The 23,375-nt window shown below is 43.5% G+C and overlaps 2 protein-coding genes across 2 annotated transcripts in view; one reads left to right on the top strand and one right to left on the bottom strand.

Moving 5' to 3' along the window:
* pcxb (pyruvate carboxylase b) overlaps positions 1–23,375 on the bottom strand; it is a 275,919-nt gene that overhangs the window by 93,833 nt on the left and 158,711 nt on the right. The gene's annotated exons all lie outside the window — the stretch shown is intronic.
* Positions 3,599–21,422, top strand: LOC311002210 (leucine-rich repeat and fibronectin type-III domain-containing protein 4; the record flags this gene model as incomplete). The annotated part of the gene is made up of 6 exons (XM_083993486.1): positions 3,599–4,184; positions 4,289–4,451; positions 6,365–6,535; positions 7,939–8,100; positions 8,800–9,534; positions 20,075–21,422. The coding sequence occupies 6 exons, from the start codon at positions 3,599–3,601 to the stop codon at positions 21,420–21,422; spliced, it is 3,165 nt and encodes a 1,054-aa protein (XP_083849612.1).

The following is a 23,375-nucleotide window of genomic DNA, read 5'->3' as shown; positions in this document are numbered from 1 at the left end:
GTTGCTTTGGTCTGTGGTTTGTCACTGTAAACCTGATTCTGACTGCTGGTCACACAAAACAAGCAATCTAAAGATGTGACCATTGTCTCTGATATGAGACATAATCTATTGCCTCAAACTGTATTGTTTTTGTCTATATTTAGAAAAAGCACATTTAATTCAAAAACTGAAATGTCTGAAATTCAAAAATAGAGACAAGAAGGGTTTGACTTGCTAAGGTAAAAAAAAAAGAAAAGAATAGACTTTCTCTTGGAGCTGCAGACAAAGCTTTCATGACTGTTCTAAGCTTCGTATCTACCAATGAGCCTAATAAAATAAAGATTAAAAGGGTTGAGGTACACCAGACTGCAGGGTGCAAAACAATCAGGGGAGACACATCAATTCAATAAATTAGTAGAACTGCCATGTTTGGTTGGGAGGAGTAATGAAAACTCATTCTGTCTCATCTTTGTACACCACATTGTTGTGATACATAGACCCAACAGGGTTCAAATATGGGAGACTGGCTCTGCAGATAAATACTCTACATACCAGTAAAATATAGTCAGTTGGTTACGGCTTTCAAACAGGACGGGTAAGGAACAACACAGGAGTAGAAGTAAGGTTGAGAGCAAGAGAGCAGAGTGTAAATGAATGGGACAGGGTGTTATCCAGCTCTATGGGTCAGATCGATCAGCAAGTGGACGGATCGGTTACACATAACTTGTGTGTGTGTGTGTGTGTCAGAAAGCTTCAATACTGCACTGCTCTAGTTGCAAATTAGATCTACTCCCTAAAGGAGGACAAGTCAGAGATTAAGGGGAGAGGGAAATGCAGAAGTGAAAGTGGAAGTAGAAAGATTTCTGGGAGGTAGGAAATGATGACAGGACAACACTAGTTGAGGAAGAGGTAGGGGAGAAAAATGAAGGCATGGGAAAATCAAGAGATGAAGCAGATAGGAAGGAAGGATGGGTGAGAACGTTAGATAAATGAGGGAAGGAAAGGAAAGGAAAGGGGAGTGTAGAAGCATGTGGTGATCTGAGGATGTGTGTGTGTGTGTGTGGGTACCCATATGTGTGCATACTTTGCGACTCAAAGTAAGAGCAGAGAAGGCAAGGAGATATGGAGGGCAGCAGAGTCAGCAAGCGATAGAGAGACAAGACAAAAAGACGGAGGAAGAGGAGGCGGAGGAGGGAGAACAGAGGGGAGAAGGTGGCGAGGTAGAATTGTGACTGATAACATTGTCGTACTCGGGTTGCCTCAAGGGCAGACAAGACTGAGAGAAAGAAAGAGACGGAATGAGACATAAAGAAAGAAAATGTGGAAATTTACAGAGCAGCCAGAGGCGGAGAGGTTTTTAAGATGGAAGGTGAGCAAGGATGGAGGGATGGAGTAAAAAAAGATATAAGGCAGAAGGAGGGGCGCTGCAGTGAAAGAGAGATGGTAAAGGATGGATGGCGAGCACACAAAGAACAATCTCTGGTAGTAGAGGCTGAGGTAGCGGCGGAGAGCCAGGTGAGAGCAGCGCTGTGGGGGAGGGGAGAGCGGGAGGGTGTGGTGGGTATGACACAAGGACACAAAGGCATTCACGGGGTGAGACACGGGGAGACAGGGTGAGAGAAAAGCAGAGACGGGACAGGAGGGTTACTGTAAGGGTGAGAAAACGGTGCGAGAGGAAGACGGAGTACAAACCAGGGGAGACGAGTAGATAAAGGTCAAATGAAGGAGCAGAGCGCAAAAGGAGAGTGCAGGAGCGTATTGACATTCAGCGTGCTGTGGGTAAAGTAAGCTGTCTGAGCAGCATTTGCTAAGCACTGGGCTAAGCTGGAGGAGCCCGGTCCACTCTACAACACCACCTGATGTTAGGACTTTGCAGGCAGCGAAGGAGACACATTTTAAAGCAGCATCTTGCTTTTGCTGGAACGTTTTCACATTTTAGTATGCACGCCTCCACAGGAGCTCAGGAGCAGTCAACTTCTAATATCGGCTGCCCCGGGGGACTGGCTGTCACCGCAGGCCTCCGTGACTTTGCTGCCCTGCCAACCAAGCTAGCATGGTTTTTCTTTTCTTTTTAAAAAAAAAAAAAAAAAGCTGATGCTACTAGACATACGGAATAACTATTGGTTTGAAAAAGGTACTACGCTGCAGCTCTAGCTCCCTAAACAAGCCAAGAGGTAGCTCAAAGTTTTGACTTAAAACAAACACAAGATTGTCTACAACTTCAGTCTATAAGAGCTCATCCAATAAGCACAATCTGCATTCCTCTCCTTCACTGGCTTAATGTTACACCCAAACATCACAGCAGTGAAATTAACTTATCAACTCAAGCACACAAGTTTGTTTTTGTTTTTTTTAATCTTTTCAGTGTAGACTTTAGGGTTCAGAAATGGGAGACTGTAGCCTGGTCTAACATAGAGCGCACATTTTGGAAGAAGACCAAAGTAAACCAAGAAGTAAGGAGGAGAATGCTAAATGGTCCTGAAACGGCTGCACTTTGATAGATACTGCTTCAATATCTTAACTAATCCTTTTCCAGTTTCTCTCAGAAAGAGTACATCTGGACTCTAACACTAATGGAAAATATTGAGCCGACAATTTGCGTCAACCTGTAAAGTCAGCATGATGTACGGTTGTGCCTGGTTGTTACTCAGAGTATTAGATTGCATACATTATACATCACTTTACAATCACCATACTCCAGATTGCTCCACATTAAACCCACTATGTGAGTGTCTCAGTGTCTCTGACTCACTGTCTCATCCTGTGTCTCCTCTCTATGGCCACCGCCGCTGTGACTGTTATCAACACTCCTTGTCACTCTCCCTGTATCTAGGTTACAGTTGCTATGACAACTATTATGCATGCCAATCAGTAGCAGTGACTCATCCCTATACCTTATCATCACCATAGCTGTATTTAGGGATGTGTGTGTGTGTCAAAAAGTGTGTGCGCTTACTGGGAGATCTTCTGCATGTGAGATGACAGTGTGTGTGTGTGTGTGTGTTGTAGTGCAGAGTCCAGCTGTGGGATCACGGCTGATAGGTTGGTGACCTAATTTGATTCGCTGACCCACAGTCTTAAGAAAGGGTCCTATGATATAACACTTGTCTAATCCGCGCTTACAGGTTTCTAGGTAACTGTTACTATGGGGACTGGCGGTGTTCAGTCTTTTGGGATGTTGTTGCTAGGCAATGAGCTGTTGTGGGGCAGAGGTATACAAGGCAGGTGTGTGTATGAAATGCGTGTGCTTGTAAATGTATATGAGGGAGAGCAGGAAAGTATGTGTTGTAGTGGCATCAGCGTTTTCTCATTATGGGCTGTTTTATGCCGTGAAGCACCAAGTGGGTATTGGTGCTGAGTGGTACTCATTTAGGAGAAGGCCTTGGTTCACACAAGTGTTCATGTGCGCAGAACAGACTGTGGTTCCAGCTCTGTCTGGTCAGAGTAGGTGGAAGACAGGACCAGACACAAAAACACACTTCAGACATCTCTTCTAAAACAATGTCTGACTGGAGAATGAGACTAAAAACCCATTTTGCTCTTATCCCCCCCCCCCCCCCCCCCCACCTCTCTCTCTCTCTCTCTCTCTCTAGGTCTGTGGATAGCCAGGCGTTCTACCATGCCTGTCCCCCCACCCCTCAATCCCTGCAGACAAAAACACCTGCCCCACACACAACTCCACCCCAAACAAAGGGCAGAACATTCTACCTTCCCCTCCCTTTTCCCTCCATCCATCCACTCTCTTTCTTCTCTCCCCCCTCTCCTTGTCTCATATTTGCCCTCCTCATCCCATCTCGTCCACTGCGCCTGTCCCAGGACTACAAAAAGAACCCTTCCTGATTCTGTCCCTTTCCCGGCGTTTCACTGGCTGACACTGGTCACATGCTGCCTGCTGCCATCTCTGATTGGAGCAGGGGAGACGTGGGGCGTGGTCTCGGCCTGTCCCTTCCACTGCGTGTGTCGAAACCTTTCAGAGTCTCTCAGTACACTCTGTGCCGACAAGGGCCTCCTGTTCGTCCCCCCCCACGTTGACCGGCGCACCGTTGAGCTGCGATTGGCTGACAACTTCATCACGGAGGTGGGCGGGATTGACTTTGTCAACATGAGTGGCTTGGTTGATTTGACTCTGTCAAGGAACACCATCCACCTGATTCGACCAATGGCCTTTGCTGACCTGGAGAGTCTGCGCTCGCTGCATTTGGATGGTGAGTTGGAACAGTAACTACATTCTAGGATAACTACATTCCTGACTTTAACTAGTCGAACACCATGATTAAAATACTTGTTTTATACACATTTGTGCGTGTAGGTAATCGGCTGACTATACTGGGACCCAGGGACTTGGCAGGTTTGGTAAATCTGCAGCATCTGATCATCAACAACAACCAGCTGATTAAAGTCTCTGTCCAGGCCTTCGATGACTTCTTGCTTACTCTGGAGGATCTGGACATGTCTTACAATAACCTCAGGAGGTAAGCTGCTGCCTCTGCTGTGATCAGCCACACCTGCCTGCTTTGTGCATTCCCCCACTCTAATCTGTCCTGCTTTGTTAAACAGAAACACAATACGATACTCCAGCGTTTCCTGTGCTCAGGCCTCAGTCTTAGATGCATGCTGCAGTAGCACAGCTCAGCTCTGAAAACTTCAAGGCACAGTAGAAAACACCTTGTATGATCTCACCAGAGTCAGCAAACACGATGAGGAGAAAGTCGCTGAAACTGCTGAGGCTGAGAGAAGCCGACTAAAAGCTCAGGAAATTGAGAGCGAATCAATTTTGATGAGGTCCTAATTTTCTTTGACTTTGATTTCGTTAAGATTTGATGAGGACACGGCTGGGCTTACTCCACTGCAAGTGTGTATTGCTGCAGCTATTCTATATTGTTCATATTTTAGCGCCAAGTAATATTCCACTCATCTCCATCTAGGACAATGGAGACACTTACAGCCTCACTATCTATTCCTCTGGACCAAATAATAAGTCAGAACAATGATGATATTCCCTGTTCTCCTGTTCATAGTGTCCCACTGCGTTGATGAATTCAGCAGCTTTTGGCTGTCAGTTCTGATTAAGATGCTTCATTTGTCTCCTCTACAGGAGCTCTCTGGCCCCTCTCCAACCTCCACCAAGCCATAAGAAAAGTATAAAGAGTTTTAATGGTGCACGCATTAACAACTGCACTTTGCCCTTTGTGTCTGAGGAAGCCAGACGACAGTCTCATCAAGGTTAAAATACTTAATCCCATCAAAAATCCTGTAATGAGAACTCTTGTCAGTCTTGATCATCCAGGTGGAGAAAACACCTTGTAGTTTAGTTGTGGAGACTGAGGGATACAGAAGCTGTTCAAATGCTGCTTTTGATAGAGTTTTACACAGCATCTCTCAACCCTTAACACATTTCCTGTGGTTAACGTTTTGGGACAATGGTTTTCAGCTGCTGGGTGAGAATGGGAACTGTTGACTACAGTCTCTTATTGAAAAAATGAATCAAAAAGAAGCTGTTACGAGGTGATTTGTTGCAGAATTTCCCCTTATGCTCTGCCCAAATCTGACTTATTGCTTCACTGTAAAATAGATGTAATAATGGAATGGAAATTAGAGGTTGTGCTAGAATAGCCTGCTTCATTTCCCTCTCTCTCTTTAATCTAAACTACAATTTGATAAATAATTATACTTTATGTACTTTGTCACGTCACATGCTCAATTGTCTGGGGAGACTCTATTGTAGAGACAAAGATGAGGCCATCTGCTGTTTGCTGTTGCTGTCAATAACTTTTTCTGTCCCATTTAAGTGATTAGAATAATTTAATGTTCATTACACTACACTGAATGGACTTTGAAATGAACTTACTAATGTGTGATATTGAATAGAGGGAGGTTTCTTTGTGCTCAGTACTCAGAGTGCTACACTGCCTTTCAGGTGACACAGAGCAAATTCATATGCACTGTAGTGACCTGGAGAAAAAGAGAGCAAAGGACTAAATCAGCTGTGTAGCTCTGACAAATGCATTCCTTCACATTTATCCTGTTTTCTAAAATCGTTGTTCGTCTAAAACAGTTCTTGAGTGAATGCCTTCACAAAGTCAAGAGCAATACTACGTAGATATCCATTACAGTACAAACTCAGAACATACAGAACCTTGGATGATATAATAGTGGTTCACTTTAACTTTAATCAGGTTCACTTCTTAGAAAGTGGAAATGTACCCACAGAGGACACTAACCATCAGAGCAATAAATCTGTCTTCACAGCTGCCTCTACCTTCAAGAGATATTCTCTAATTTCTCTTCCCTTAAACAAGAATAAAAGAACAATCTTGGCACAAAGTATATTAATTCCATGAATCATACACACTAACGTAAATATTCCTCTGTTCTATCGCTACAGGGTACCGTGGGAGTCCATTCAGAACATGGCCAGTCTGCACACTTTGAACTTGGATCATAACCTGATAGACCACATAGCAGAAGGAGTCTTTGGAGAGCTGTATAAGCTTGCAAGACTGGATATGACCTCCAACAGGCTGCGGACCCTGCCGCCTGATCCCCTCTTTGCAAGGTAGCTCTTAAGCTTCATCTTTTATGTTTCTCTCCGAAGTGGCTTAGTGGAAATATTCTGTAGTAAATGACATTGCCACAGAGCCACCAAAGTGGTTTTTAACAGGGGTGCTCGGGTACATTAACACAGAGAGACATTATGTAGCATTTTTAGTTACTCCATTCACTATTTATTTGCTTTTAATTACCCATATGAACAGCGTGCATGCAACACTATAAACCACTTCTTTCAGCAGTTATGGTGGAGGATATCAAGTCCTGTATTCTCATTTATTTGTGCCCCTATGCTGACTGCTCACCAGACCTCTGTTGTCATGGCTACAATGATTAACATGGAATTAAGGTTTGCTTATGGTTAGGCAGATTACTGATGTGTTATATGTTCCATGTTAAAAGCTATAGGCCAGCAGTGTATGGAAAACCATTAACAGTGTTGTAATCAGCAACAGACATGGTTTTCTACTGCCCTGCTGTTAAATCATTCTTTCAGCTACACTGTTATTAACGGATTTTTGCAAACACCTTGATGTATTCAAATTTAAAGTCTATTTTAAAGTTTACGGCATCCATGTTTTACTTGAAATGACTGCTATTTCTGTATTGTTTTCCTGCTGTTGAGTGTACTAGAGAGAGCTTTACAACATGCTGCTATTTAAATTTACCCACCTGTGCTTTTTATCTCTGTATGTAGCCTTGCAGGAGCATATACAGCAGCCTTCCACTGCCTCCTCCTTTATAGGCCCATTTGTTTATTCTTACAGTTCCACCTGCTCCCATTCTCTCCCCATCACTCACTTCTCTCTCTCTCTCTCTTTCAATATGACTTAGCAAAGTAAATGTTATGGGTTATGATGCCACATTTGGTACTACCAGCTTAAAGATGCTATAACAGCACTAGTGCTAAGTGTTGCTCCTAGGTAGGTTAGTAACCGCCTGTTGTGGATCATTTTCAAATCACTTGTCTTTCATTTTCCGCTGCAAGCTCTTGTTAACTTGCTGTTGCCAAGACCTCACTTTACGGCTAAATTATTTTTGTTGCTCGAGACTCCTTTGGATGCATAACAATTAAATGGCAATAAAAAACCTTTCCTTTGAAACATGGGTGCTAAAAGGAGGAAATTGTTGCAATTTTACAAAATAGGGGTATAAATGGCCAAAAATGTCTGTCTTGACAAGAAGAAAAAAAATGTTGATGAAAATAAAACAATATAGTTCTGTTTAGTTCTGCTATTTGGGATTTCATACTCAAACTGATAACTAGAACACATGTAAACATGTTAGGTTTATGAGTGAGGTCTGGATTGGTCACTAAACTGATCAAGAACGTGTCATTCAAACAAACTCCAGTAAGTCAACCCTACATTTGTGAAAGTAGGCTAATTCCTTTTCCTCTGTCATCCTCAGGTCTCAGACTGGTGCAATTAGTCCCACCCCCTACAATAATGTAATAAGTCTAAATTTTGGGGGAAACCCGCTGCACTGCAACTGCGAGCTGCTATGGTTACGCCGGCTTATTCGCGGAGACGACATGGAGACGTGTGCCACACCTGCTCACCTGGCTGGAAGGTAAATGTCACCAATTGGTCATGGATTATTGGTCTTACCTACAAAGCATTGGAATCAACTATTTATCCTACACCTTTTAGTGGAGCCTTCCTACCATCAGCAGCAGAGGAGCGGAGGAGTATAAATGATTGATTCATGTGTTACGTCCAACTGGAAATCATTAACATTTCCCAGCTTTGGCTTTAGCCCAAGCCCAAGCCCAAGTTTTTGCTACAGTCCTGTTTTAGCTCATATTTCATGACGCCTTAATTAGATCATCATGTGTGTGAGAATAGAACTGGAGCAAAACCTCACAGGGCAGGTAGACTGCAAAGTCTGAGCGCTCAACAGTGGTGTAATATATTCTGCTACCTCAGACAGACTCAGTTTCTCCTTCCTGCATCTCTCTTTGAATTTTTCCGGTCTTACCCTGCAGTCAAATTTATGTAGTGAAAACAAAGAAAATGAACATCTGCTGCTGTCATCAGTCATTGCTGTCACCATTAATTACCCTTTATTTAGTCTTGTTTTCTGCAGTGTAGCAAGGGAAATTGCTCAGACTGTTGTGTGTTACTGAACTTAACCCTTAAATTGATAGATGAGAGCACATAGATCTTTAGGTTAATGTGCCATATTAATCTGCCAAACCCATCTCAGAGCCCCTGAGCTCTCTCCCTCTCTCTCTTTATCAGCTTCAACTCTCCTTCTTTTGTCTCTCAGGTATTTCTGGTCAATACCTGAGGAGGAGTTTACTTGTGAACCACCGCTCATCACCCGTCACACCCACAAGCTGTGGGTCTTGGAGGGTCAGCGCGCCACGCTTAAGTGCCGTTCAATTGGTGACCCTGAGCCAGTAGTCCACTGGGTTTCACCAGATGACCGCATCGTTGCAAACTCATCCCGGACCAGTTCCTTCAGCAACGGGACCTTGGATATCTTAGTAACTGTAGCTCGGGATGACGGGGCATACACATGTATTGCAATAAATGCGGCAGGTGAAGCGACTGCTACTGTGGACCTGAAAATAATCCCCCTACCTCATCGGGGAGGAGCTGGTGGAAACACAGGGAATAACAACGTGAACACCAAGAACAACAGGAACGTGACCAATGGAATTTTACGGACTGATCCGGGCTCCTCGGATATCAGCACAGGGAAAAATGGAGGGATTAATAACGGTGTCGGCCGTGGAGGAGAGGTGGAGGAGGGAAGACGAGGTGGAGGGGAGAATGAAGAGGGCGAGGGCAGCAGGGCCTCTGAAGGAGAGAGGCCTGATGGAGGGAGCATGGAGGACGACGAGGGGGCCGAGGAAGAAGGGAGGATGGTTGGAGTACAAGGGGTGACGTCAACCTCGGCTCAGGTCCGATGGGATCTGGGGCGTTTGTCTGCAGCTTACGTTGTCTGGATGTATCAGATACAGTACAACTGCACCGCGGACGAGACCTTGATCTACAGGTTAGTTAAACCTCTGTTATTTACAATACGCTGTGTAATACTGTGTAAGCAATGGTCGCCACTCTGGATTTCAAATGTCTGCAATAACATCAATACTTGTCTTGCAGCTTCTACTTTGTTGGTAACCACCTTTCATTTTTCTCAGTCCCTTCCTCTCTGTTTTCATGCAAAAAGCCTTAAATATTTATCCATTACAGCATGACACTTAGTCTGCAACTCTTCACCTTGTACATGGACGAACGGATTGCTCAAGGGAAGGATGAATAGGGAGACAGATGAAGGAAGAGGGGCGAGGGTAGTTAATAATTTATCTCCATCACTGTATGACATAAAAACCCAACAGGTGAACAGTGAGTGCATATGGATGAGAGGGGGGCGGCAGAACAAGTAGAGAAAACGTTTAAGGAATAAAGGGAATTTTGAAGAAAGGGAGATTTTTAAGATTTTTGACAGTGTCCTCTGGAACATCTAGAGGCAAGCAGAAAGTGTGCGACTCAGAATGCAAAATATATCTACAACAACAAGTGACATACAGGGGCCTGTGCCAGCATTAATGGGCAAGTAAAAGAGGATATTGAAGGGACATTTCATTTTTAATTTGAAGTAACATTTAAATCTTTAGGGAGCGATGCCACTTTGCATTTAAAATAAGATCCCCTCACACTGTTTACTCAACATGCTCTCAGAGGCAGAAAAATAATCAAACATTTATAAAGACCACATTTAAGGTTAAGGGCTGCAACGTTCTTCTTGTTACCACAAATTATTTAAAGATCACTGCCACACCCTGTCTCACAAGGCTTCATATTTGGTAAATACATGATGTGAAAACATATTCTGCATACCATAAAAAATCCTCTGCAAAGCTGCCAATCTGTGCTCGCTCTTTCTTTGCATCTCTGTGAGCCAATCTAATGAGAGCCTTGAGCCTCCGAGATGAAAAGTTGTACAACAAAGAAGATATGAAAAACAAACCTTTTCCCTTTTTACATAAAGTTAGTTATCTGATGCCCTTTAAGAACCAATTCCTTGAATATCAACAGTGTCATGGGAAGGTGTGAAGTCTGATTGAAAAGGATGATAAGGATGATGCAAACATGAAGAAATGGACAGACACAAGACAGGATTCATGTCTTTGGTGGTATGGAATGTCTTGGACTTCAGCCACCTAGTCTGCTAACATGTACTACTACTGCACTGCATATAAATTGTGTCTGTATTCAGTGTTTACTGCCTCAGTATTTACGTACGAGCACAGACTGATGAAACATTTATGTGTGAGGTGGTTGCTACAGCAGAACCCTAGGTGAAATGGTGAGAGTGAGATGGAATAAGACGAGGTGAGACAAGGTGGGGCAGGGACTTCCATCAATGGCATTATCTGTATTTATGTTTTTGATTTCATTCTGTAGAGATGTGGGATTGAATGTGGTTTCCCCAAGGTATTATAAAGATGGCACTAAGCTGTAAGAGGTATAGAGAAGGCATGGAGGGAGCCAACCATATGACAGGGCAGGAACAGGGAAGACAGAGCGATGGAAAGATGATTGGACGTGTGAAAAACTGTGTAGGTATAATCAGAAGGATTGAGGGAAAGTATGGCAGCCAAGGGTGAATGGAAAAAAGATGGATGGGGAGGAGAAACTAATTGTTTGAGTGATGGATACAGCCACGAGTGTAGAATGGGTGAATTTTAAGGTGGGAATGAGCCCTCCGAGATCTGAGGATGTGGAGGAGAGGGGCTGAGGGAGAGGGCAGAGATAGGGGATGGTTTCTACCCAAATCACCAGGGGAGAGATTGAGATGAAAGAAGAATGGGTGAGAGGAGAAAGACTGACAGACAGTGGGGGGGGGGGGGCTCAAACGGTCCTCAAGGAAAAAGCCAGGGAATGAGGGTGGAGTGATTGAGGAGAGGTATTTAAATCCATCACTGGAATAGAATAAGAGAGAAAATCTGTGTACACAACAGAAATACAGCTGGGTATGGAAGTAGGAGAGGAAGTGTGGTAGTTGGGAGGACCAACATAATGAAAGAGAGAAGGAGCAGAGGATGGAGCCCATAGAAATATGGAATAACAGAGAGGTGGGAAGTCTTTAATAAGGAAAACAAACAAAGTGAATAATGTCACAAGGGAGCAGGAGGAAGAGGAGAAAGAGACGAGACAGTGTGGTGAAAGCCGTGCAGCAAAGCAAACGGCTGCTACAGAGACGGATGGGTGGATGAAAAGATGTAGGCGCAGAGGTGTCCCATTGAAATGCCACATCAAAACAGATGAGTGCACATCCTGTATTATCCCATGACACATTTGTGGCAATTACACATGGAGAACTAATTAAATGATTGAATTGAATGAAGTGAATGAGATCTAAGCTCCCATGCCGATCAGCTGCATTACTTCCTCAACAGGAAGTATCCTAACAACAGTTGGGCTGACACTTTAATAAAGTAAAAGGTGTTTTATCTCAAGAAACCACAGCTTGTAACATATAATGCATCTATACATTAGGGTAAAGTTTATAGAGATGCCTCTTCTACAGCTGCAGGGTCAATTTAAACCTTTGATATATCCACAACAAAAACTGGACACTGAGACTTGGCAGTATTTGTTGTTGTAGTGAAATGCATCAAAATGTCCTGGATGAATTCAGCTTTAAAATACAGAAAGGAACTTTAAGGAGATAATAAAATGAGAGGAAGAGGTGAGAGTTTAGCAGCTGTGCAGCTTCAGACAAGAAAATGCTGCTAGACAGGTAGAAATGCAGAGACCCAGCAAAGAGAAAACAGCAAAGAGATAAGTGAGAATGACTGACCGAAGGCAACCTGGTGTCACTGGAGAGCTGCTGATATCCAGCCAGGAGGGAGAAAGAGATCTGAAGTTTGACTAAACTCTAAACAAACCACTTCCATCAAAACAGAAGGTGGTGACAACTGTCACAAAGGAGAGACAGATGTAGTGCCTATCTTAAGGTGAGATTTAGATATAAACTTCCAACCGAATTGGAAAACCGAGGAGAAATGTTCAAAGAGCAGACAAGATGTCTAAGGGCTTTGAGGAGGGAAGTAGGGAAATCTGTCTCTGAGGACAGCTAAAGGCAAAATGGAACAGGGCAGCATTTGAAAGCAATCCTACCACAATGCAGTCAGGGATGTCCAGTATGGATTTCCATCATGTTATCATTGAGTAAGGGTGAATACCGAATCAGCTAGCAAGCTAGAGAAAAGAGAGTGTTAGCCAAAGGGAGTCTGGCTCATGAATTCAAAAGGAGGGAATGGAGGAGTGAGATTTTATTCTTTCTATCAGGGATTTGTGTTTTGTTGTTGGCACTGCTGCTGCATGTGTGTTAGCGTAGACTGGAGTGAGCTGAGTGAAAGAGACAGAAAGAGATGAAAACATAGGTTTTAAGAGAGGAAGGCAAGTAAAGACGAAGGGAAAAAAGCATCTAGTCTGCAACAATTGACAAAAAGTGAGCTACATATGCGAGTGTGGTATGTAGTGTTAAACAGATTACAGAGCAGCAGAGCACATTGTGTGGCTGCCAGATTTAATCATCTTTAAAAAGGTCGGCCCCGTGCTAGACAACACCAGCTTCCATTTTAGCATGGCATATCTAATTCTGATGGCGTATGCGACAAAGCCAGGTGGGATGTTGTCCATCCGCTGGGCAGTGCTCACCTTGTCACCCTGAGCTCCCCTGACAAACTGAGCTTCCTTCCTGGAGCTTTGATACGTCACAGTGTCACACTTGATTTTATTGCAAAATGCCCAGTTATCCAATGTGAGATAGCATTTAGATAGAAACAGTATAACTAGTCATTTCCTGAGGTTGCTGGGCAGATGTGGGAAATGATCTGTTATGTCTCTCTCGCCATACATGGGCGCAGCCCACCTGAAGGACAGAACAGGAGAAAGAACGTCCCTCTATGTTAATGAGGCAGCATTTGCAAAGCGACCTCTGTGATTCCATCTGTTAGAAAATTCATCCAATCTTCTCAATAATGTCTTCCTTTACACGGTCATTCATATTCTTTTTTTTTTTTTTTTTACCATATACCCCACAGAACAAGTTGATGATGTTCTTAATTCAGCTTGAGTATGAAATGTGTTGATTCTTTGATGGCTATACAATAGCACTATATACACATATAGACTTGGATTACCAGTCTCACAGGCCTCTGACATCAACGAAATAGCACATATAAATAACACAATAGCACCACTCAGAGCTTCACAGCAATATCATATATTTGACAATGCTTTTTTCAGTTTTCTTTTAAATCTGAGTTGTATAGGCGAAGGTGTATAGGTGTCATAGGAGTCCAAAACCTGTGTGGATTCTGAAACTGAGATAACCTCACCAGACCAGATGTAGTTTATTGATTTTTATCATACTGTACTCTGGATTCTTTTTTTCTTTCTTGAGTGTAATGAAGCTGTACCTTTTTCAGAACAATGGTAATCCGTTGGGATAGAACTTGTTGATACTTTATAAATCAATACTATATAAGGAACAGCAGCAGGGGCATGTGTGTGATACTTGTACACGTCAGAGCCAGAAAGTCTTTCATGAGGTTTAGAAGTCCTCAAAGTGTGCAGGCAGGAGTGGAAGGGCTTTGACAATTTTCACAATTTCGTTCCAGTTACAACAGGATCAACCTTCCTGCTGGGCACTCAGAGTGTCAAGTTTGGCACAGAATTTAATGGGGCCAGAAGCGATCACAGGGACAGAGAGAAGAAGAAGTTGGAGAGAGAATCATGCAGAGTTTAAGAAATAATGAGAATAATGAAAGCAACTTCTCAGAAAAGGGACGCACCGTTAAAAATGACAGGGTGAGGGTTTGACAGCCACAGGAAAGTCGCATGCTGAGAAATAGACAGATGAGGGCATGGGTAATGAGTCACAAACGTAAAGGGAAATGAAAGGATAAAAAAGTAGAACCTGAAAATTAGGTGTATGGCAATGCCACTCATTTGCTGACACTAATTACACATCGCACCTGACTAATATTTGACACAGAGTACTGAACCAGTCTATAAATATGTTGAAAAATATGTGGTACATCGTATGAACTAACTTCATCCAAAGGGGAAATCAAACACAGAGATGCTTTCAGTTTCTGTCATGTATTGCACAATTTGATATTGCAGGAGAAATGATAGCAGCTTCTTACTTTAGCCTGGTATGAGCCCTGGTAACTAATACAAGAAATTATACAAGAAACAAGATAAGTACATCTGCTGAGGCAGGGGTAGATAAGGATGCAAGGAGAGATAACGCCAAGGAAGGGAGGAGGCATGCAGAGACAATGATGGAAAAGGGAAGAAAAGAGCAAAGATGCGGAAGGCCAAAGGGATGGAGGAAAGAAAGGGAGGGGAGGGAAGGAGAGGAGGGACAAAACTGGGTTGAGAGTTGTACCCCAGGGGAAGATGTAATTAAGTGTTAAACTACTGTGTCAATACAAGTGTCAACTCACATCAGAGACAGATGAAGGAAGGAAGAGAGAAAGGGTCAGCACTCAATATGTGTCAGCTTATATCATACTGTAAGATCAGAACAAGGGAGGGAGTGGGTAAGGGAGAAAGAGAGGAACAGTGAGATTCAAACTCCCTTTTACCCTGTGGTTTAAGTAAAATGAAGAGAAAATAGGGAGAAATGGTGGAGAAAGACTAATACTGGGGGATTGGGGAGGAGAAAGAGGTCATAAAAAAAGGAATGGGAATGAGAGAGAAAACAACTGAATCAGGCAGAGCAAGAAAATCAGGCCAAATGAGAGAGCCGAGTGAGAAGGATAGATTAAGGAAAGCGAAAAGACAGAAGGAGGGATGAAACAAAATCCAGAAGGGAGGGGTGGGGTGGGGGAGACAGACAGAAAGACAGATCAAGGAAAACAGAAGAAGAGATCAGGCTAAATTGAGGGAGACAGCCAACGAGATAGTAAACAGTCCGACAAATCAAGACCAAAAATGGAGGAAAGGGTAAACGAACAAAAGACATGACATGGGAAAAAGGAAACGAGGGCAGTATAGATGTCAGCCAGAAGAGGAGATAATTGCTTTGTTGTTCCTCCTCGTCTCTCTCTCCCTCTCTCTCTCCTCTGTATCTTGCTCTCTGTGCCCAATCTTGTCTGGTGTCAGACCACCAGACTTGGTAACGCAGATAGAGAGGAGAAAAAAGAGGAAGAAATGAGGCCGCAAGAGAACGCAAGAAGAAGAGGAAGAGAGGGGGAAGAAGGATGAGGAAAGGGGGACAGGAATCTACCACTCCTTTATCCCCTCTGCTATCACTCTTTTCTTTTCCTCTATCCCCCTCTCTCTCCTGGGTACTAATAATTACTCGTTTCTGTGTCACCAGCTTGAACAAAGCACTCCCTTGTCTCTTTCTCTTTCCCTCCGCATCTGTGTGTGTGTGCGTGCCATTGCAGGGTTTAACCATAATTAGAAGCACAGAGACAGATACACACACTCTTGGTATGTTAGGTGACGGAGCGCAGTGCGAGCATCTGCAGATATGGGGATGCAGTGAAAACAGTAACCCCTGCTTCTGACAGAGCCTACTCAATAAACCAATTCTTTTTATTTCAGAGCAGTGGCTCAAATCATATGGGGATCACTTTATATTCATGAACATACAGTATATTGTCTGAAGAACAGTGAGGATTTAGGTGAAAATCATTCCATGTGTCCAGGATGCTTACAACCACCACAGAGCTGCATATTTGCATGTACATGTGACAATGGGCATGTAAATATGCTTAAGAATGCATAATGCAGCGAGTAGTAGAGAATCAGCATATCAAAGATGCATGTGTCCGGGTCTTCCATGTATATTTCAGTGAATTTGCTTGCCTATTTCTGTCGCAGCCAGAGTGGCAAAAACAACCAGAGAGGTGATTCACGATCTCATAAGGGAGAGAGCAGTGGTGGGGCGGAGAAGAAGAGTGGTGATGAGAAATATAAGATGAGGGCAAATGGAGAGGTGGCAGGGAAAAATAAGAGGAGAGGATTAAGAGGAGGGAAGAGCAGAGGCAGATAAAGAGGAAATGACGAGGAGAGGGGAGCAGCAGAGAAGGAAGAGGACAGCTGGAGTGACCTTGGATGCTGAATAATGGTGCACGGTTATAGCTGTGTCTAATAGAGACATAGTACAGTGACTGCAAAATGGAGACAGGCTGGGAGGTCAGGTAGAGCCTGGTGAGATTCAGCTGAGGATTTGCAGTGAGCTGAGCTGATTGGCTGCAGAAACACAGAGGAGGTAAAAGAGATGGAGAGAGACAAAAGGGGAGATGAGCAGGGGGAATTAACACAAGTCAAAATTAAAGTCAATTGGTAAAAAGTAGAGCACTGAACAAAAAGGTGCACACTACTGCAGATTTAGGTGAAGGGGGAGAAAAGATGGAGATATTGACAAATAAGAGGGAGTGACTGACTAGAAAAAGATGGAAATCTGTTCAAAAGATGCAAAAGATGGATGGAGAAAGAATAAGGAGAATAGACTGAGGATCGAAAAAGGGCTGAAAGGAAGGATAGAGGGAAGAATGGAGGATAGGTAAGCATATTGAATGCTAGGATTAGAGAAATGACTCAAGGACTCATTCGAGGTGTGTACGTGTGTATCACGGTCACACAATGGGAGACCAATTGAACAGTTTGATACAGTGTCCCAATGTATCATATGTAGTAGAGACTGCATGAATCATACCGCTTTTATTAATCCACACATATATCTACAAATTAGTGCAGGCTAATTCATAATGCAAGCATATTTCAGAAGGAGGAAAGGGAATTAGCATCAAATACTGCTTCTACTGTATAACAATATAGCTTCTGCTCCAGCACTGAATCCAATAAAGCATGTAACTGTATATCTGTTAGATTAATCAAACTGAGACGCTGAGCAACATGGGAAAAGAAAGGACATGTATTAACTCGACAGTGAATCAAAGTAAGAGAAAAGCCATTTAAATATAACCTTTGTTAAAGAGAAGCAGCCCCTCAGCCGAGCATGACTCCCCACACTGATGGTCAAGCCTGTGCCTCGCGGGATCTATCAATTATACGCAGACACATAAAGGCTCTGGATGAACTGACACCACTGTAATATTTCTGAGGGCCTTTTATAAGCCTATAACATGACCAAGGCTTTTTATTCAGACACAGAGGCAGCAGGAGCATTGTGAGTGCTGCTTCTTGCATATTTCATGTGGGAAATCTGATTAAGTATCCCACTGCCTTTACTACTGGACTTTTACAGGAGTAATTCGCAATCCTCCACTGTGACTGATTGCTCCAGACAGGCTTTCATTTTAGGCTTTCATTGCTGATTTATTTGGGAATAATGCTTTGGTTTGATTTCATTTCTTAAGGTGCCTCACCCTTTCCTGTGTTATTATAAAAAGTACATACTCAAAACCTTTATTTTGCTACTTTCCCTCCCAATTTTAGTTTTTGCTTCTGGAGTTTGGGGCCTTAGCAAAAATACTTAGTGTCCATCATTTTACATAGATCCTCAACATGTCAAAGTTCATCAAGGTAAGGCAACAGCCAGTGGAGCTAATTCATCTGTTTAAAGTTAGAATGGATACAAATATTTCTGGGATATTATAGCAGATTGGCTTTTTCTCTTCTCTTGGACTATGTTACTGTTCAAGTGTCTGCAGTTTAATTTTTGATATCATTCACTTGTTATGCTTGCTTGGGATTTGCTGTGATCCTCTTTGAAGGAAAGAGATGACTAATATGCTGGGATACGAAGCCAAGAAAGCTGACTGGTCATGAAAACACAGTAATATGTGGATATTGCATGAAGAGCGGCTTTTACCAGAATAATGGGCCTTTGCCATGGTAACACACACCTGGACCCAAAGTTGCTCTGGCACAGAGAATGAGTTAATTGGCGAATTTGTGACAGTGTTAGAGAGCAATCTATAACGACCTAATGGCCACAGGATAAGGCAGATTTTAATGAGACTGCCCCATGTGTCCACTGAGATTATATTGGGACTGGGAGTGTCAGACAGTACAATGTAATTCCTTATCAAATCATACTGAGCTTCTGCAGGAAATTAGTTTGGAGGCATTTCTGTGCCAGTTGCTATTCAAATCACTCCAGGAGATTCGCTAAGGCACTGTAACCGAGTTTGCCACACGCTGTTCTTTGAGAAAAGCACTTTTAATCCTAAATTATATTGGTGCAATGGTTGATATTCTGGGTATTAGTTCAGAAAATTATGATTTGGTTCACTTTTAAACCTCAGGAAGACCCTGGACAATCAGTGATCAATACTTGCAGTACCATGGTTCTGCCTCTCTGTTCAAAATAATAATCCCCTTATTTATGTAACAAAAACATTAATATATTTGTTAGAATTCAAACCAAAGGCAGGCTAAATAGATGATGTCCTTGGTCTCTTGATTTTGAATACATTGTAAGCAGAGCTGGAATGTTTGCAACTGACGATACAAAGAAGGTACAGTATTTGATGTAAACGTGAAAAGAGAGAAAAATGACAGGAGAGGAAATAAAAAGAAGTTCTGGCAAAATATTCATCTCAGCAGCACAGAAATACACAAACACACACTTGCCCACACAAGAGGGGTGGACAGCAGAGGGTAAAGTCATACCCATCAGCGACAGACACTTGAGCTGTGCTACAGTCTCCCACACACACACTTTTACCCCGAGCAGGTCAGATACACAAACTCATCAGCATGAAAACACACACACACCATTCTAGTATGTCCTAAATACAAACATGCATGCACACAAGCACACCGAGACAAGCACATACAACTTGCGTAAAACATGTGCCCTTAGATTCTTATCACAACCTCTCTCCATTGTTTCCCTCTCTCTGTCTCTCTACTGTTCACCTCTTCTCTGCTTCAGCTCTAACGGCTGCTCAAACACTTAAAATGAGGACACATTCAGAGCGCCTCTCTCTTTATTATCCCACGCAAGCACTCACTCATTAGACACACGTAGGAACACATTTGCAGTCAAAAGACAACAAAGCACATGCTCACTGGCGATGACAATACGCATTCATTTCCTATATTCAGTTAATCAAAAACACAAAATGTCTCAGCTTTACAGTAATCCTCGCCCTAACAGCTAAAACTAAAATGGCCTCTTTTTTCCAATGCGAGGTCCCACAAAATGGCTCAACTTTTTCTTCATGCAGGGATTCAAGTACGAGCACGCACGCACGCACACACACACACACACCCCTGCACTCCAAATGAGCAGACAGAGTTCTCTTTTCATGTTCCCTGGGCGCGCTCTCCATCAATAGCCTCATTTTCCCTCTCTCCCCCCACTGCAGTATCCACTCCTGCGCAGTTTCTAGCCATCCTTTCACCCCCTCCTCTCCTCCGCTTCAGCCCAGCATTCAAACCCTTCTCCTCCACTCCACAATAGTCAAAATATTCAGGCTGCACTTCAAGTTACTGCAGATAATTTACATTCCACTACACATCCTGTGCACAGCATGCCTGTATATCTAAGTGACCTCCGCTTTTCTTTTCCTCTCCTCCCTCTTCAGGATTCTGCCATCCACCAGCGACCGTTTCCTGTTGAAAAACCTGGTTTCCGGTGTGGACTATAACCTGTGTGTGCTGGCCATTTTTGATGACACAATCACATCACTGGCAGCGACTAAAATCCTGGGCTGTACCACGTTCTCCACCAAGGATGTTTACCCAGCATGCCGTTCTCTCCAAGCCCACTTTCTGGGCGGGACCCTGACCATCTTGGTTGGCGGTGTTGTTGTGGTCACCCTGCTCGTGTTCACCGTAGCGCTCATGGTTCGTCACCGTGTTTGCAACCATGGCGACCACATGATATGTCACAGCAGCAACACTGAGGCAGGAGGCGGGGCCTGCTGTCAAAGTGGAGGTGTAGGGAACAGGGACAAAGGGGGAAACGGTGGTGGATGCTACCAATCCAATGGTTCCGGGGACATGATGATGGTGGTCCTTCCCAACGGTCTGCCCTCCAAAAGGGGAGGGGAGAAGGACAAGGAGAAGGACAAGCAGAAGGACAAGGAGAAGGAGAAAGAAGCAGTTGATTCTGCCTCCTCTTTGCCTCCTAAACTCCCTCCAAAGCCCCGGCCCAAGCCTAAAGTCAACCTGGAGCAGTTTCTTTCAGCTGGAGGGGTAGTTTCCACGACGACGGGTGCAGGCCGTGAGATGGCGTTGGTGGTGAGACAGAGGAAGCTGGAGAAGGCTCCACCATACACCCCTGAAAGTGACAGAACTCCCCTCTACTACTCCCCCTCCCCTCCATCCACCCTTCCCCGTCAGTCCCGCTCCAGGGAACACCCAAAACCCCGCCTGGAGAGAGAACTGACCAATCGTGCCAGTTTCTCTCTGGCCGCCCCCCTGAGAGACTCAGAGCTGCTGGACTGGAGAATGTCTCCCCGAGGCAGGGACAAATGGAACTCCTCACAGGCTTATCAGAGTCCCCTATCGCCTCTAAGTCCTGCCTGTGGGACTGTTAGCAAACGGCGGCACTCGCTGGATATGGGTTCCTCTGTCGCCCTAGCAACTGATGCTGCAGCGACTGTTGCCAAGCGTTACGGTGCCGTTAGCTACGCCAAGCGACTGAGCGTGATCTGGAACAGGCGGAGCCAGTCGCTTCATGGAATGCTGGTGCAGTGCGCCTCAACGACAAGCACAGCATCCTCAACAACCAGCGACGAGGGCGAAGGCGGCGGGGGCTTCGGACCTCGCTGTGAGTTCCAGCGGGGCTACATCCACGCCTACAACACCACCAACTCCAACTCTAACACTGCAACCCCTGGTGGGAAAGCAGGCAGTGTAAAAGATAGGGGGAGAGAGAAAGGGAAGGATGGAAGAAATGCTGAAGAACTGGAGGAAAGTGTTGTGTAGGGGGCAGCGGAACAGAATAAAAAAAAGTTAAGAGGGATAAAAGGTTCTGTGAGAGGACAGCTTGAATGGTCTTGATTTGATGAGGGTAAAGTAGTAGAATAGGGAAGATGAAGTGATTGCTGATGAGGAAGGGAAGGTTGCAAGTTCAGAGGGAGAGAGACAAGTAAAATTGACTAAAGTCCTACTTGTGCAGTCCTTGATTTGCCGGGGAGAAGTCAAGAAAAGTGAAGAGAAGAGGCAAAAGTGGAGCTGGAAGTGAGCTGGAGATTTTTAAGGGGCTCTTTATAACTTGACCTGAAGAGTGATGGTTGGAAAAATAAGTGGTGAAAAAAAGATGTGACAGGAAAAGGGGTGAGTGGGGAAAAAACATTACCCGTGGCAGTTTTAAAATGGTCTTTAAATACTCAAGGTTGAGTCCAAAAAATGGCCGAGACACGACAGAACAACAAAGTAGAAAAACAAAAACCTAGGAAAAGAGAGTAACAACTCTGAGGCGAGATAATGTGAGTGGTATATATAGTCACAAAGAGGGAAAGACATCATCAAAGAGGGGAAAACATCCACAGAGCAACAGCACTAAGGATATACAGCAGAGACGGAGATGGCGTGAGCTCAGCATGGATTCTCAGTTAAGCCAATACACTAATAGAACCAGACTCTTGCTAACACTTCAACTCTCCAGGTCCCAGCCCCCACAACACCACCAGGGTTTACACTGGATCAAAAACATCAACACAACCCGGAAAAGTGGAGAATTACTTTTCTCTCTGACAAAAATATAACAGTTAAAAAAGAAGGCGAAAAAAAGGATGATATAGTCCTGCTTTGTTATCTATTATTTTGACTCCAACACTGACGGCCATTTTGAAACTCTTTTCCAAAACACGATGAATGTGACTTTTATCTGTCCTCTGTGGCTGGACAATGATTTTGGCTTGCCATGCCTACGGATTATGGGAGCATAAATACAGAGCCGGGTGCATTGGACATGATCAATCGATATGGGCTGGAAAGAGCGAGTGGAGCACAGACATTATTAAAAGAAAGACATTGGGATTACAATGGAGTCGATATGGATTACAGAATGGAAGAGACGGGTGTGTATGATGAAACGTGTGTATGCGTGTTCATTTCTGAAAGACAAGTTCAAACTGGATGTCAGATAACGGACCAAACTATGAATAATACAAATGGATGCATAAGTGTGCATGCACTGGTGGATCAGGGAGAGGATGTGTGTTTGTGTGCCTGTGTGTGTATTTGTGTGCGCACATGTATATGAATGTTTGTGGAGGGCAATCCCATCAACCGGACTCCATCCATGTTTAAAAAGGTTCATTGCTTTCTGAACATGCTGGAAGATGAATTAATGTGAAACTTTAAAATCAGAGATGGGTGATCAAAACACCCAAAGTAGAGTGAAACGACATGATACATTTACAGACATGTTCACCTGAACCAGAATAACTCACCATTCCCAGCAAAGACGCATGGTCAGAAAGCAGCAACCTTCAAGCGGGAATCTAATTTTTGTTTTGTGACTTCAGGTTGCTTTGTGCCACATGGATTCACGTTCAATCCAAGTAGTGAATGTTTTCAGAGAGGAACCAGTTAAAAAAAGAAAAAAAAGAAAATACAAAGACACTGATGATATAAACTCGTCATTGGAAGACTTTGTAAAACTCAACTAATGGGACACTGATCCATTGGCACATACCACAGAGACTCTTAAAAAATCTACCAATGTGGAAAAAAAATAAAAAGAGAAAACTTGAAAGTACATATATATATAGTATATATATATAAATATATATATAAAAATGATGTTATTGTCGCACCATGTGTTTCTGTTTTCTGGGGAATGATGTTAGAATCAAAACAAAATATAAAATGTGTGATTTTTTGTTTTAAACAAAAAATTGTCATGATTAGAACAGAAAATGTTGATTACAT

The sequence above is a fragment of the Trachurus trachurus genome, assembly GCF_905171665.1.
Source record: "Trachurus trachurus genome assembly, chromosome: 18".
In the NCBI taxonomy this organism is placed as follows: Eukaryota; Metazoa; Chordata; class Actinopteri; order Carangiformes; family Carangidae; genus Trachurus; species Trachurus trachurus.
Note: the sequence above shows the minus strand (reverse complement) of the source record. Positions and strands in the feature narration are given on the sequence as shown.